This window comes from Balearica regulorum, chromosome 1, assembly GCF_011004875.1.
Source record: "Balearica regulorum gibbericeps isolate bBalReg1 chromosome 1, bBalReg1.pri, whole genome shotgun sequence".
NCBI classification, from domain to species: Eukaryota; Metazoa; Chordata; class Aves; order Gruiformes; family Gruidae; genus Balearica; species Balearica regulorum.
In genome coordinates, this window is record NC_046184.1 from 200724702 (window position 1) to 200741778 (window position 17077).

At 36.7% G+C, this 17077-nt stretch overlaps 1 protein-coding gene across 1 annotated transcript in view; it reads right to left on the minus strand.

Annotated features, from left to right (window-relative positions):
* DDX10 (DEAD-box helicase 10) overlaps window positions 1-17077 on the minus strand; it is a 191769-nt gene that overhangs the window by 146355 nt on the left and 28337 nt on the right. The window contains exons 10-11 of the mRNA XM_075742273.1: window positions 9396-9497; window positions 2711-2798 (exon numbers count right to left, since the gene is read on the minus strand). Coding sequence (XP_075598388.1) covers window positions 2711-2798; window positions 9396-9497 — 190 coding nt within the window. The remainder of the gene's footprint in view (window positions 1-2710; window positions 2799-9395; window positions 9498-17077) is intronic.

Genomic DNA, 17077 nt, shown 5'->3' on the forward strand with positions numbered 1-17077 from the left:
ACACTAATCTAGAATTTCTGCAATCTTGTATTTCTCTGGCTTTGGCATTTCTGGGTATCTGATCATTTGGCCTTTGGTAGTGCTCTTTAAATTTTACCTATACGTATAACAAGAAGTGACAGAAAAGACTTTCATAGAATCTCAGAATGGTTAGGGTTGGAAGGGACCTTAAAGATCATCTAGTTCCAACCCCCCTGCTGCGGGCAGGGACAGCCTCCACTAGACCACGTTGCCCAAAGCCCCATCCAACCTGGTCTTAAACACTTCCAGGGATGGGGCCTCCACAACCTCTCTGGGCAACCTGTTCCAGTGCCTCACCACCCTCACAGGGAAGAATTTCTTTCTAATATCTAATCTAAATCGACCCTCCTTCAGCTTAAACCTATTACCCTTTGTCCTGTCCCTACACTCCTGATAAACAGTCCCTCACCATCTTTCCTGTAGGCTCCCTTCAGAAACTGGTAAGCCGCAATTAGATCTCCCCAGAGCTTTCTTTTCTCCAGACTGAACAATCCCAACTCTCTCAGCCTGTCCTCACAGGAGAGCTGCTCCAGCCCTCTGATCAGCTTTGTGGCCTCCTCTGGACTCGCTCCAACAGCTCCATGTCTCTCCTGCACTGGGGCCCCCAGAGCTGGATGCAGTACTCCAGGTGGGGTCTCACAAGAGCGGAGTAGAGGGGCAGGATCACCTCCCTCAACCTACTGGTCACTATTTTCTCACTATTCTTCCAATTACCTTGTTTCTCTGCATCTCAATTCGAACTCCTGATTTTGCATAGTTTGGAAGACACTTGGTACAACTGCAGAATTCACAGGCTCATGATATCCACACAGTTTACAAAGAAACCAACCAACCTCAGAAAACAAACATATTGCAGCATTACATTGACGCAAGTAGTAAAGGTCTATCCCAAAGAGTTCAAAGCCTAAAAATATTATAAAACCAGGGAAAGGTCAGCAAATGCGCCAAGTGATGGCAAGAGGCAGTGCAATGCCCAGAAATGTTTCACAGGCCAGCTTCCGTGGAAAGTGTCTTTTACAACCAGCTCATTCTAGTCCAGGAACCTACCTAGTTATTTTAAGTTTTTCTACTTTCCCTGAATCTACTAGAATCTTGGTGAAATTCACGTATTGTTCATGGAGTCTTCCAACATTAATCAGCACAGCAAAAAAATCCCATTCATAGTCCCATTCACGTACTTCTCCATCTTATCTGGAAAAGCTATTTTCCTTCTCTTTAAATTCAAATGGAAGTTAAAATGCTTTATTCAATGCATTGGATTTTACCACTGAGAAAGGACAAACTGTCGTTTATATTCAGGAGCTACAACAATAAAAATTGATGAAGAAAGGGGGCATGTGAGGCCTACATGGTTTCATATTTTTAATTTTTTTAAGCCAAGGAATAAGATGTGCTACTTTTCAGTAACCTTTTACTATTATTATTATTTCAAAATGTTCTATATCACCTCCCCAAGAAAAGTCCTCTCAGGAAGAATTACCAATTTACTTATCTACCTCCATTCAAAAGGGTTACTGAACTGAAAAGGGTACACAGTCCTATTCTTCATTATGCCACCAAGGATACATGATGAAAAAAAGATGTACTGATTTAACAGCTTTATGGTTTACAGAATCACAGAATAGTTGAAGTTGAAAGGAACCTCTGGAGATGACCTAGTCCAGACCTCTGCTCAAAGCAAGATCAGCTAGAGCAGGCTGCTCAGGAATTCACCTAGTTTTTAATATCTAACAATGGAGACTGCACAACTTCTCTGTGCAACCTGTTCTGATGTTCAACCACCCTCACAATAAAAGTTTTCTTGGGTTTAAACAGAGCTTTTTTGTGTATAAATTTGTGCCCATCACCTCCTCTCCTGCAACTGGGCACCTCTCAGAAGACTCCGACTCTGTCTAATTTATACTTCTCTCCTAATACAGGAGATAGTCCAAGTGCTCAGTCATCTCTGCGGTTCTTCATTGGTTTTGCCTCCAGTACGTCCATGTCTTTCTCGTACTGGAAGCCTAGAAACAAGCTTTGCGCTCCAGATGTGTCTCACCAGGGCTGAGTAGAGGGGAAAGGAAGGACCACTGCCCTTTACCTGCCAGCAATGCTCTGCCTAATGCTGCCCAGAATGCAGTTGGCCTTCTTTGCTGCAAAGGCACATTGTTGGCTCATGTTCAGCCTGTTGTCCACTAGGACAATCTGTTGCCCCAGGTCCTTTTCTGAAAAGTTGCCTTCCAGCCATTTGGTCCCAGTCTGTACTGGTCTATAGGGTTCCTCCTTCCCAGGTTCAGGTCTCAAACAGCTGGGAAAGACTCAAACATAACAGTAAAACCCCTCAAACAGTTGAGAAGCAGACTACTACATCAAAAATTACTTTCATACCCAAGACTCTAAAATAAGTATGTCCTCATCTATGCCTTAACTTTGGCACAACAGTAGTAGGTCAGGTGGCTCTCCAGGCATTAGGATCATGAGCCCACATTGAGCCCATGCCGATTCACACAGGCTATACAGGCGTACTTACCACTAACTGCTAATGCGTGATTATTGTTTCTACCGATGCCATGTTTCAAAGCTTAAAAATCAGAACAATTTAGCAGTTCCAAACACTGCTGCTAGGCCATATACGAGCAGGTCAGTTAATCCAACAGCAGTTCTATTCAAGTAGCATGCCTCAAGAACTATAGTGCAGTAGATGACTTACCCTTTGAGCTTTGTCTTTTAACTCCTGATCTTGAGCTAAGAAAGCTTGCATCCTCTTTTGGATGTCCGTAAGTTTTTCAGGATTAATTCTAAGTTAAAAAAAAAAAAGTAAGAAGAAGAAAGTTAGCTTTAATTATTAGAACATGCAAAAATAAGCACCTAATAAGTTCTCAGGAGTATCTTCATGTCTTTTGCTTTGCTTTAATATGCATCAAGTTATTCTGACTATGAAAGAGCTTAGAATGGAACCATATTAAGGATGAAGCATACACTCCTCAAACAAATAATACAGAAAAGACAAATGGGAGCTCAGACTTTTTTTCCAGAGAGTTTTCAGTGAAGGTGGTGAAACTTCTTCCAAAGCCTAAATCAGCAGTAAAAGAACTTCTTGGATTAATGAAGAAAATATAAAAGAAGCATAATGAATTACAGTGCTACTTTATACTGAGATAGTAGTCTTCATAAGGAAATTCTCAGCATTTTTGAAAGCTTAAATAAGATCCAGTGCCCTGGGAATACAGAAATTTAAGTATTTCTTTCCTACAGCCAGATGAGCAAAAATAAGATTAAATTGAGATTAAACAGATTTAAGATCTCCTTCAAGATATTGATCAGGTGAATAAAGAACAGTGACTGTATTATAGAAAATGCCATTAAACCTAGTAAGAAGGTATGGAAGTGCTCTCCCAGACTCTGGATTTTTACACTTATTCCAGTGATACTTACACTATTCCAGGTTTATTTGCCCAGATCTTTTCTTAACTACTTCTGGTTTTGATCTGCTAGTGCCACCCAAGTGTATCATACAACCTACCAAACATGGTAGGAGGGTACCCCTCAAGTAGAGGTCAAAAGAGATGCACAGCTACCAGATTTCTTAATCTGGTTCTTGCTGCTGTGTGCCATGTCATCTCATACTGTACAACAAAACATAGCCTTTGCTGAAGGAAGTCAAGGAGAAAGAAAAAAAAAAATCAAAATCATGCCTCTTCACATAGCAGTATGACAGTCTAAAAAACATGACTGAATAAAAGACTAGGCAAGAAACATTTTATAGTCATTTTTTGTAAGATAAGCCATTATGATCATCCACTATTCTTACTAAATATGAAAACAGCAATTAAGCAAGGGGTTAGAGGGTATTACCAAAGAATAATTTATAAAGACATCAAGCTTTATTCCTTCACCATTTCAATTTCTTATCTCTGTCAGATACAGCCAGTGGAAAATTGTAGTGCATACAAGCTATTTAGCTACAGTTTTAGTGAAAGATCAAACAGCTGAGTTCCAGTTTCAAGCCAGCACATAATTTGCTCTGAAAGTGTAAAGACTTAAGAAAGAAAAGAAGAGGCATGAAAAATTCAGTGGGGGACAAACTGACCAACAAGTCTTTGAAATGGAATGCAGGACGGAATGCACACAAGATACCAAAGATAGAAAAAGTAAAAAGAGAGAAGGCTTTTCTAGATTTTATTCTATAAAACAGGATTGAAAAGGTGATAACGAAAATATTTATGATCCTAACAAAGGAAAAATGGTAGAATAGGAAAATAAAAGCAGTGGCTTGCTTAATTCCAAATTGTATTAGAAAGTACAAAGTATACTATTTCACTGCAGAGGAAGACAGGAGGAAGAGTAAAAAGGCTGGCTAGATGAAAACAACATGTTTACAATGACCTGAAACTCAAGAAGAAAGTTTAAAGTAGAACTGAAGACAAGTATAACAGCAGCACAAATGCACTGGGATAAATAAGAATTACAAGCACAAATAAGATACAAAAAGTAAAGAAGGGATAGCATGAATAACAACAACAAAAAATATTAACATGAACACCAGTAGTAAGAGATCCCAGAGAAGTACTGGATTGCTGTTAAGTTACGGGAAAGCTATTAAGAGATGACCTCAAGGCCCTTAAATTAGCCAGTGTCTTTTTTCCCTTGTCTTCGCTCCAAGTGGCAGCTGCACTCAGACAGCTAACAACAGCTACAGCACAGTCCAAGCTCACTCCAGAATCACAAATCATAGGACAAGTACTTAAGATGAATCAGCTGGGTCAAAAGAAATTTGCTCCATAGCAACTACAGAGAAAGTCAAAGCACTTTGAGTCATAGTTGTATCTATTCTTGAGAACTCATCTGAGATGGGTAAAAATCTGAGACAAGGCAGGTAAATACAGTGCTCATCTTCAAAGGGTGCAAAAAAAGAGAAGTTAAACAATTAACTTTTTTCTTGACACCAAAAAAACAATTTGTAAGTGCCTAAAGAAAATAAGCAAACACACAACGGCCAACATAGCTTAGTCAGAAGCAAAATATAACTAATCAGTTTGATTATCCTTCATAGAAGCATTAGCAGGCTTTAAGAACAGGAAGGAAACGGCAGATGTCACATTTGATGTCAGCAAAGCATCTGGCAGTTGCACATTCTCATAAGCTAGGGAAACATGGTCCATATGAAATCTTTTAGTAAGCGCAAAAATGGCCTTGGAGCTGTATTCAAAGAGTAGTTGGGACTGTCAACTATTCACTGTCAAACTCAAAATGCATGCCAAGTTCTAGTTCTCACCTGGGCCCGCTATTACTCATTATTTTCTATGATTTGATTACTGTAGGAATACGATTCCTTATTTATAGGAGTCAATACATCATTGGGACTACAAGAATAATGAACAATAATCTTAGACAAGATGACATTTGACTGCACATAAATCTTAGTTTGAGTAATTTGGTTGAGATTTGCAAGAAAAGGGTTTGAAAAAGACAGAAAACACAAGATACTTTACAGTTAAAAGCATGGCAAGATGATGTGGTGTAAATCTAAGCAATGTCAACCAAGAATTTGGTGCCCCAAGCACATTTTGAGGTTGTGTGTTTGTTAATGAATGACTAAATTTGCAACACTGGATATTAAAAAGAGTTGTAACACTGGATTCTCTCCTCTCCAACACTGTATCATGACAACCACCCACTGTCGTCTTCGTCTCATGCTGGGATTCCAAAAATAAGAAAGCTGGTCACTGTTAAATTGGATTTTGGTTTTAATGAGTTTGCATGGTTTTGGGGTTTTTTTAACAAATAAAACTCTTTACAATAATTACATACATGTGACTATTTGGCGAGAGAGACAAGCCTAAACTATAAACACTTAAATGAATTATCACTATTTATAAGCTTGCCTAGACAGCTAAGAGCCAGTGAGCTAGAACCAAAGACTAGAAGGGGATTTTATGGCATTGTCTGTCATTTTAACTAGGCTGCTTCCTTCTTTTCTTACTCTGTGAGAACAAATCTTGCATTTAAGGAGCAGTATAACTTTTTGAAACTTGTTTTGCCTAGCAGTTGCATAAATAGCCACACTTGAATGTGCCACGATATAAATATGAACTCAGCTTGCTTGGTCTTACGAAGTGATCAAATGTGGCACTCCAAATTTCCTGGTCCATATGCACTCTGCTTTCCCCTCATTTCCCCTGTTTTTAACACCAGGATATAAGCACTGCTTTAATTAGATATTCTCTCTTCCCCATCCCCTCCAAAGCAGAATTTAAACCACAAAAGCTCAACAACCACCAAAAATACCATGCTGCCATCATGTAGCAAAACAGTTTCCATATTCCAGCCAGCTTCCAAGCAGCAGCAGGTGTTGCTCTGTGCTCTCAGCCTGGAATGTGGCTCTCTGGTTACAGTGGACAACCTGGAAGGCTGGAGTGAGGAGGAAGATCTGGGACCTGAGGACAGCTGCTCAGAGTTGCCAGCCTCACACCAGCAGATCACATGCAGGTGCATAACCACGGTGGTTAATGACACTAATGAACTGTTCTACAGTAATTATGGTAATTGAGAGGCAGCAAGTTCTAATAGATTCCCTAGTATTAATATTACTGTCATATGAAATATATATCCAAGTATTCTCCATTGTCAGAAAAAAAAAAAGTGTTTTGTTGTTGTTTTCTTCAAGAACTACATTTTTGTCATAATATTAAAGAAAGCATTATTACATTGTGGGTATCTGTATACTTGTACTTCCTTTGGTAAAATTTTCTAGACACAAAATTTGTCACAGTAACGCCTTAGGAAGCATCTCTTATCATGTTACTCAACAAAACTGGGTACCATGAATTAGTCTCAAGGTATTATCAAAAATAAGTTCAGTTTACAGCTTCCATCTAAAACTTTGAAATTATAGATGCCTTGTAATATTTAGTACTTTCAGAATAGCTTTTTGCTATATTTGAGTGCTCTAAAACATGATATTTACTATCACATATTTTGCATTTTCTCTTGCTCTGTTCGAACAATGAAAAAGAGATGTATTCCTAAAAGCACTCCCTGTAAATTGGCATCTTGTGCTAATTAGAAAGGAATGGTACACTATCAGGCTCTACAAGGAGCTTAGATTTAAAACTGAAAATTAAGAAAACAGCCTAAACCCTAGCCTTTTGAATAGGTATTCAGGAAAAAAAGTTATTCTCTCTCTGCTTTCAAATTATGGAACTGTTTTAAAAGCTCTGTCTACATGAAATACAAACAGCTCTTAACATTTCTTTAAGTCAGAAAATACAAAACAAGGAAAGTAACAGAAAACGAGTTCTTGCAATCCCTACACAAGACAACAGGTTAACAAGGACAGCAAAACAAACGCTTTAATTACAAAAAGCTTTCAGAATGAGTTTCAGAAGTTCAAAGAGTTAAACTCTGTTGGCAGTGAGCAACGCTCATTACCTACTAGCTCACAAGTTAAATCAATTCTTGATAACCTATAATTAGGTAAATATACACAAACACCACCAGAAGACTTCAACAAAAGACCTGGAACATGATCCATGGGTTGATGGAACTTCTTCAACAATTTATCAACTGTCAAAACATACCAGGGTTGTATTAATTGGGAAACTGGCTAGAAGTTTCTAAGTAAAAGCATTCCCCTTCATTAAGATGTTACAAATACTAATAAGGTATGTTTTGCAGATTGGAAAACTGGATCTCAGGGCAGGCTGTTAAAATATATTATCTATCAAAAGCCCTGACTTTGCTTATAATTATTCCAGTTAAGATTGTTACCTAAATGTATTTATTACACATATGCCCTAGTGGCTCGGTAAAAGAATGAATTTTTCGGGTGGTGTTTAAAAAAAAAAATAAATAAACAACCAAAAAACCTTACTGTAATGCATCCTATTATTGAATTTACAATTGAAAAAGCTAATGAAGTGAAAAAGATTCTCATTTAGTAGATTTTAGTAATGACAAATCCCAAAGTATGTGTTCACTTTATTTTTTAACTCAAGTTTCGACATAAACATACATGGAAAGTGTAACAAATAACAGTTAACCTTGTAAGTAGTGGCAATTTCTTACCATCCTTCGTTACACTAGAATTCAAAGAATACAGTATAATTTTGAGCAGACCTGGAGATTTGACCAATGAGGTAATAATAATCACTTAAAGTTCCACCCTATTTTGATTTCTTCTCAAAAACAATTATTCCACAAACATTTCCTGCATACAGTTAATTGTCTTCTTTGCTTAGATATTCATATCTTCACCTTCAAATCATAGCTTTTTAAAGAGAGTTCTAGCCTTACTCATACCCACTTGTAGAGAAACTTAATTTCCTACCTTGTCATGCTTCTCTGGATCTCTTCTAGCTCCACTCTACGATCTTTGGCATGGTGTAACCTGAACTATATGAACATTCAAAATGGAGTCAGGTTCATACCATATTTTCTGGCTTGCTTTCAATTCTTCTTCCATATTTCCTTCACACTATGTTTCCTCTTTTGATTCAGTATTAGACTCACAGGCTCAAAGAACCATGAACTTCCTCCTACCTATAGCTGCTAACCAATTCTTTTAGTGCTGTGGGGTTTTTTCCTGTTATTTTTGCAGTTAAAGGTTTTTGTCTTTCCTACATGTCCATTATTCTGCATTTAATAGAAACTGGAAATACAAGTGCTTTTTTATTTTTACATGGTATCATTATATGCTTCTGCAACTCTTTCAAAGTCAGTTCTCTTTTGTACAGATTCTACAGGTCTCCATCGGAATACTCTCTCTAGTATGTAAAGTGACCATTTAGCCACATCTTTTATTTCCTGTTCTTCAACTAACTGATTCAGAAAGATCATAACAAATTGGGGAAATAGTCTAGAACTAAAGAAAAGACAGGTAAGAGAAGTAAGAATGATAACAGGTATAGAAACATACAAGGACAGATTAAAGAAAACTGCAAAAGAGAAAGTGATAACATGATAATGTTCAATTACACAAAAAGTAGTTGCAAAGAGCAAGAGAATGCATAATTTTCCATATATTCTTGGCACAGGACAAAAGAAATATTTCACTTAAATTACTTACAAGGTTTATCAGATAGTTGAAGAAAAAAACCTAAATTGCAGGAACTGTTGAGTATAGATGAGATCACTTTGGGAAATTGTGAAGATATTGGCAAGTCAGACAAGCATCTGATAAGAATGATTTGTGTAGCTGATCCTGCCTTTCGGAAAGGAGATGGAATAGGTAACCTCTCAAGGTCTTTTCCTTCCTACAATACTATCAAAATCTCCCTTGTTTGTCCAGCTCCAGGCAATTCAAGCACTTTACTCCATCAGGATTGTCATAGATTCATCACACATTATTCCTGCAGAAAGAAGGCTGAGTAACGGACAAACTATTAGTCACTTACTTGATTTCACTGACAGGTACCTTCCTCTGTGCCAGCTGTTCCACCATGCCTTTTTCTTCTGAGGGAAGCAATATTAACAAAGCTTCACCACCTTCTTTGTATCTGATCAGGGGGAAAACCACAAAAGAGAGACCTCAAGAACATGCAAACAATACAATTTTTTGTTGATGTTTTCAACACACAATGAGAATTTACATTTGCTTCTTTATAAGCAGCCCAAAGAGCAGACAAAAATCCTGACTTTACAAAGGGAAAAGAAAAGGCTAACCAGTTAAGTGACTTGCCAATATCTCCACTTGAGCTGATTTCAAAACTACACGTAGAGCCCTAAACATCTGGGACTAAAACATAGATTCAGATCAGTGAATCTTTTCCTTCTTAGATTAGAAATATTTCTGTAGTAATCAAATGGCACTTGATCACAGCTTACAATACTAGAAGATCAGCTACTTGCATTCATCCTTTACCAACAGGCAAGTCTTAACACCTGATAACAACTGATTCTCCTTTGCGCATCCTGCAAGTGAAAGAAGGTAAAGGCTGGGAAAGGATAAGTAAGTGCCTTGATCCCAAACAACAACTCCTACTTGCATGTTCAATAAAGGCTACTTTTCTAACAGGTCACAGAGGCATCACTGAAAGAAAAGCATAAAAACAGGAGTTCTTTCATTTATAGAAGCAGTTTTTAAGTACAAAATAAAAAATAAAATCAGACTGATCCCATAAGAACATATCTAGTATTCACTCTTCACTGCACTTAACAGCTGTATCAAATGTAGCTGACTTGGTAATTACTCAAGATACATGGTTGGCAAAGAAATAAAAATTCTTCTATTTTATTCTTAAAGCAATGTCATGTTCACTTTCTTTTTGTTTAAGAAAATGTCAGTTCCTACTTTCAGCAAATTTAACAAGTTGAAGACATTCATGGGGGAAAAGTACCCAACAACATTAGTAAACAAAAAAGACAACAGGTTTAAGTCCTACTGCAAAGTAGTAAGGATCAGTTACCTTCTCTGCATTAACTAAGTCCCCATCTATTGTAAGATGTATATTATTTCATTTAGATTTACAAATAGTTCTTAAGAGTACAGATTGATAGGAAAATATTGCAGAGTCTTCCATTATATAAAAAAACTTCAATCGAGCTAAATTTCAGAAATATGCCAAAATTGGACAGAATCCAACTCAAAGTCACAGTCAACTGATGAGAGCATTGTGTGGGACAAAGCAAAATAAGAGTGGTAAGTTACTACGTAGAGCAGGTCTAACTGACAAGAGCTACTCGCAGGGAAGTCCCTAGGCAGCAGCAGATTGTAAGCCTATACATAAACTGAGTAAATACATAGGTATTCCATTTAGTTAAAACAGAAAATACTCATTGTATTATTTTTCAAGTGTTGTTTTATATTAAATTATTTACTACCTTAACAGGCCTTTGGTTTGGTTCCTACTCCAGTCATATTTGTCTTTTTTTCCTATGCTAGTAAAACTTTTCATCCATCTTAAGTGTATCTGGTTTGTTCTTTCTGTTTTCTATAAGGAAAGTTAACTGTTGCCTCGATCCTTATTCCACTCAGTCTGTTGCCATTTCATAAATCTTCAGCTTCTGTTACTCCATCACACATTCTCCTGTTGGGTCTCTACTCCAATTGCATTCACTCTTCTCCATCAAGAGAACCATCAAGGAAAGGATATTAAAAAAAGGTATAAACTATCAGCAGAAGGGTGGGAGATGTTACTAGTTTGTCTTTGGGTCAGAGACTACAAGACTGTGTAGGTCATATATCTTTCCAATAAAAGCTCAGTAATGACACAAGAAAACACCAGTTCAGTTGTTGTGCACAGAAAAGAGGACATAAGCACTATTTAAGGAAGTATTAGAGTCAATATTCGTTGGCTGAAGACAGCTTTTAAGTTGAAGGCCCAAGAGCGCAGAAGGATGTTCTCAGGCACACCAAACAAGATTCATACCACTACCTGATAAAAATCATTTCAGATGGAACATAGGGAGCCCGCATTTCTCCAAGTATAAACAGTTATCACTTGGCAAAAACAGTACTGCAGAACTGTTTGAAAACTATAAACACTATCTGTCACAGCACAGTAAGCAATGCAAGTAGCAACAAAATCTGCAGTTAGAACAGTCTGACAGCTTTTATTACAGCTCTCTGCTTTCATTTGATGAATTTGAAAAAAATCACAACAAAATGCTCCCGGATGCCTTTTGTTTTCCCCAATGTTATACATGGTGGGTTTGGGGACTAACTTTTAAAGATAATTTTAAAATGTTTAATAAATGTTTTCATAATGAGATTTTAACCCTTACATTCTAGATTTTGAAATTTTACATGGAAGTCAAATTGATATAAAGAGGAGAGTCTCTCTCACATACCAACACTATGTAATTTACTGGGTTTATATGGTTTGATGAGTACCAAAAGAAATGGCAAAGCATTTGGACTTTGTCCCAAAAAAATACTGCCTTAGGGTTGCGAGTAAGGGAGAGATACTGTACAAAACCTATACTAACTTGATTTTAATCCATTTAATTTAGTAGACCTAAAATGTTCTCAATGCAGAATTATCAGCTTGTAGAATCTTTCTCAAAAAAGAGTTCTAAAGCAACCTATATGCTTGGTTTAAGGAAATTTATTACCTTTACCAACAGCACAGGAGGACATAAGTCACTGCTGATCAAACATCCCATGAATGTTTAGACCCTTTATATAAGAATTAAGGTTGTGAATGACTTGCTTACATAGAGCTTGTAAGAAAGCTCTATATATTTGAAGCCAGCCAAATTCCAGATGATATTTCCAAAAAGCGGGTGAATGCCAGACTGCCACTGCTTGAACAAGCAATGAAATCCTAGAAAGCCACTGAACCTTAGAAGACTTTGCATTTTATGGCAAAAATTTATGATCACAGTTCCAAGGCAGCTAGCTAATTATTTATCAAAAGAACCTGAGCCCTCAGAGCACTGTTGGAAAGAAGGATGAAAACATATCTCTTTCATCTACCCAAGCCTTGTATCAGACAGGAAGACAGAGATAATATTGCTGTTAATACCAGTCCCACTGATTTAGAATACAGAATAAAACACAGCTCTACTGTTCTTTTCAAAACAGATGCTACGAAAGGAGAGGATTCCAAAAAGAGCTATGAGAATGATCCAGTATCTGGAAAGAACGTCTGTTCAGTCTCTTAACAAGAATCTTCCTCATTTGTCAAGAAGACAAAAAAGTGTTGATCACACTATATAAACACCTACAAAGGATGATTTTTTGCAGATTCCTCAAATTTAGTCAAAGGCATGAAGTGATTTGTGTGGTTTTGTTGCTTCTGGCATTTCTTATCATGGAGTGCCTGACGTACCATTCTTAAATTGTTGCTTTATTATATTTATTTTATTTGTGTGCAACACACTATGAAAGACCAGTGCCATGTGAATCATGGAAGAAATACCCATCAAGGGTCAGAGAGTGCAAATACTCTCTCTGCAAGCCACAAACCCAAAGTCCAGAATGATATAACACAGGAAATATCATTCTACATTAGTTTTGCTTTCACAGCTGTTCCTCAGTACCCTTGAGGTCACTCTCAAAAGAGGATGCAGGATCAGATGAACCTTCCATCTGACCCTTGAATGGGGTTCTTGTGTTGTTAGTGCTAAACACATTATATGCCGAGTCAGTTGTGTTTTCAGAAAGTACAAGTTCAGGAGTTGTAATTCTAAAGGCATATTCCATAGATAATTCACAAACAGAAAACAAGCATTAAATCTGGTATCTATGGATAACAACTAATTCAATGTCTATATTAATTCTTGCAAGCCTTTATACAGACAAAATAGTACTATAGCTAAGTAAAGAGACAATCATACAAAAATAGACTAAGAAGAGACAGAGGTTTCCAAACACCTATACTTTCTCATCTTTTGGCAACTACTAAGAAAAAAAAAAAAAAACAACATTGAAAATATTTCTCAGAGCTGATGCCTTCAGAAACTCAAGGGGACTGAAAGACATTTGGCAACTATTGATGCAGTGTAATCTTTTTCCTTACCTATTCTGGAAACATTCACTCTCTTAAATGCCAATATTTTAAACATACTTCAAGTTAAGGAGGAACAGTCCTTGCTCATTTTTATATTGTAAATGTGATTTAATTAATTAAAACAGACAGTTTAATATTATTATTATTATTTAGTTCTTCAGAACTAAACATGAAAATGAAATCATTACAGAATTGAGAAAGCTGAAAACCAAACAATCTTAAGTGTCATCTGGGAAGGTTTGTATCTGTTCAGTGTCCCCAGTGGGTGTTTAGTTAAAGCAAAATGCAAGCGTATAAAAAAAAAGTTTTATTTGGGCAGAGTATTATCTTATTTCTCAAAAAAGAAAAGAACTTAGTAATGTGCTAATAAAATTATGGTCTGAAAGATAACCTCAAAAAGAGAGGTTGCAGTGGAAAATTTAAGTTTTCAAAAGCGTTTTCTCTGTGTCTTTCATACTAAGAGCTTCTATATTGGCAAACTTATGAAAGCACAAGCTACTAAAAACTGGCATAAGCAATAAAAAACACTTAGATCTTCTGCTCAAAATTTTTTTCCATTACAATGCCTAAAACATAGGAAAAAAAGAACATTCCTAAGGGAATGAAGTTCTCCATTAAAGCCAACAAAAGAACATTTCTGCAATTATTTTCAGTAGACAAATAAAACCTCTAAACCTTTACAGATGATAAACAGCAAAGAGTAAACCTCAGCTACTGAAATTCTTCAGCAGGACTACTACTTCTGCAGACGAGAAGACATTAGAAGAAGTTCTCCCCATTCTTGCTGACTGCAGCCTTCAAGTTGTCTGTCATCACCAAAACCAAACATCTGTCCTAAAAGGCTAATTCATTCTTGTGATTTATTCTTCACTAAGTATGCACCTCAACTGTGCTGGAGAAAGATAAATTAAAAACCTCAAAGTAATCAAACTTTCTTGGACTGTGTAATAATTGATGATATTACTTATCTTGTCATCTCCTCAAGGTGATCAAGAAACCAGAGCAGGGACTCATCTTTGCATTGTGATTTTAACAGTCTTTTAGGATACCAGATAGGATTCATTCCAATTCTATGGAAAATTGCATCTTACTTGCAGAAAGTCTTTGGAAAAAAAAATTCACATACTTCTAGCTTGTATCTGTCTTATTTTCTAGAGTCTATTGACTTCAATACTTATCAAAAAGGCAAGCAACTTCTCTGCAACTCAATCTTGACTTACAAGCAACAAAGCTGTGACAAATCGTCATTAGCAAAGGGTAGGAATGATGTATTTACACTGCCTGCAGAGGAGAAAAAGGATGCCTACAATCAAGGGCAAGCACCAAAGGCTGGACAAGGAGGAAATGTGATAAATTATTTAGGACAGTGTGGTACAGGGTAATTAGAAGTAGAGAACCATGGTGTCAAGAGCACCATTTCCCTAGCAACGAAACACAAAGAGTTGCCAAATAGTTTTGTTTCATACTAAAAAATAAATAAAACACTAAAATCAAGAGGATGGTTTATTCACTACAACAGAATCTATCTTAAACTTCTGCTAAAAATCACCCTGAGGCAATAGCTGGTATCTAGCATGAAGGAACTAAAAGCATGGCGACAATTCTGTGAGGACAAGATGAGAAAAAATGCGTTTCGTGCAGGCCAAACAGACACTCAATTTTTGTTAATCTTAACCTATCTTAACCTACCCTTGATCAGAGCCAGCCAAAGGCTACATATACCCCTAGCTAACACTATTAAAGCAAACAGCACTAACTTTATCACAAAGGCAACAGATGAAAACATAGTGTGGTTACTAATCAACCTCACCTTGCCACGCAGCTAGAGGGGAGCTTGTTCTGACTACATTCAGAGTAATATTACATCCTTGCCGTGACCACTATAACATATAGTTCAGTCAAATGCACCGTATTTTAACTGTTGGTGATATGCGAGTCATAGTGATACCAGAATAAAATAGGAATGGGAACCATCTAATTGATGGTCATCAGGCACCAGTGTACTGCTGTAGAGCAGATATCCAGTAGGAAAAAAAGTGATGGGAAAGCAATGGAAAGAGAACTGTAAGGACAGCCTGCGTGGATATGCAGATCTTACAGAAAATGTTATACAGGTTGTCTTGAACAGATGTATTACAACATGTTTCCCTAACATTTGTATTTCAGAAGATATAAGTTGATGCCAAATTTCAAGAAAGTTAAAGGCAGTATTGCTGCTTTGTTTGGCAAGAAAAAAGTAATCTATTTTAAAAACTGGCAAAGGAGAACATGGAGATGATGAGATTATCGTAAAATTTGGGGGAGGAGGGTTGCGGATATAAAGATACTTACATTACAGTTCCCTGAATTGGAATATTTCCCATTACAGAAAACTCAATATAAAGGAGGTGATAATGTTTTTGAAGATATTTGCCACACATGAACATGAAAGGAACCATAAGTACATAATTTTTATGCTTTGGAGGTCACACATCTACCACCATACTCAAAAAAACCCTGTGTTTTGTGGGGTTTTTTAATCTATAACTTAAATGGGACTTTACCAAGTTGACTTGATTAAAGATGTAATTTTAGCCTAACTGGGCCAGGATGGATAGTATCAACATATGTTGTCATCTCATCTGTCAAAAGACATAGAAGGAAGTAAGGTATTACTGCAAAACTTGTGAGCTTAAATCAAAGGCCATTGCTAAAATGCCTTGCGTTCCAAGCCAACAAGCCACCTTTGGATACATTAGTATCCCAAAAACTCTCCATAGTGGATCTCTTCAGGGAAAAGAAATCACGCATCAAGGAAGCCAGCTCAACTTCTCAACTGTCTCTTCCTCATCCAAGTCAAATTTCCTAGAGACTTACCAGAAGTAAGCAAAAGACTGCTTTCCTTAAAACATTAAGGTCAGTAAGTAAAGCAGTTGGAATAGCGTCAAAACCAAGCCCACTACATTTGCCCAGTTTTGTACGGCCGTTATGATACACTCTAATTACGTATCCTCACTCTTCTTCCACTGGATCCTTTGCTCATCATACACGATTGCCAAACTATCAATACAAAACTATTTAATAGTTACTTCCACTGTGAAGTCAAATTATTCACTGCACACCATTCACTCCCTTCTCAGAACATAAATATTCTCAAGCACTTGATTTTGCAACAATAATGTTCTTTAAAGGTCTGCATACAATTTTAGTTTCCATAAAGAATCAAAAACAAGACAATTCAATCACATGGAATAACTGACAAGCAAAATTCAAAAATCCACACAGAGCCCTGCTTCTAGAGCAAAGATTTACCCCTGTAAAGAATGGAAGAATATCCCAGTGAAATTATGTAGGTAATGTACACACTATTGCAATTGAGACTTCAGGATGAAGGAGAAAAACATGGCATAGTACAGTTCTTCATCTGTTGTAAGAAGTACTTGGAAAGAAAGAATCATCATCTGAGTATGCAAATACACATCTACCTGTTGGAAGCTAGGTTACAAACAGTGACTTCCCAGTCTATAGATTAGTTAAAAACCTAACAATCATGCTTAATATAATACAGATTAGAAAAAAGTTAAGAGAGAGTTAAGTTCTATTATTTCTAATATGTAATTTATATTTTATTTTAAAATTATTTT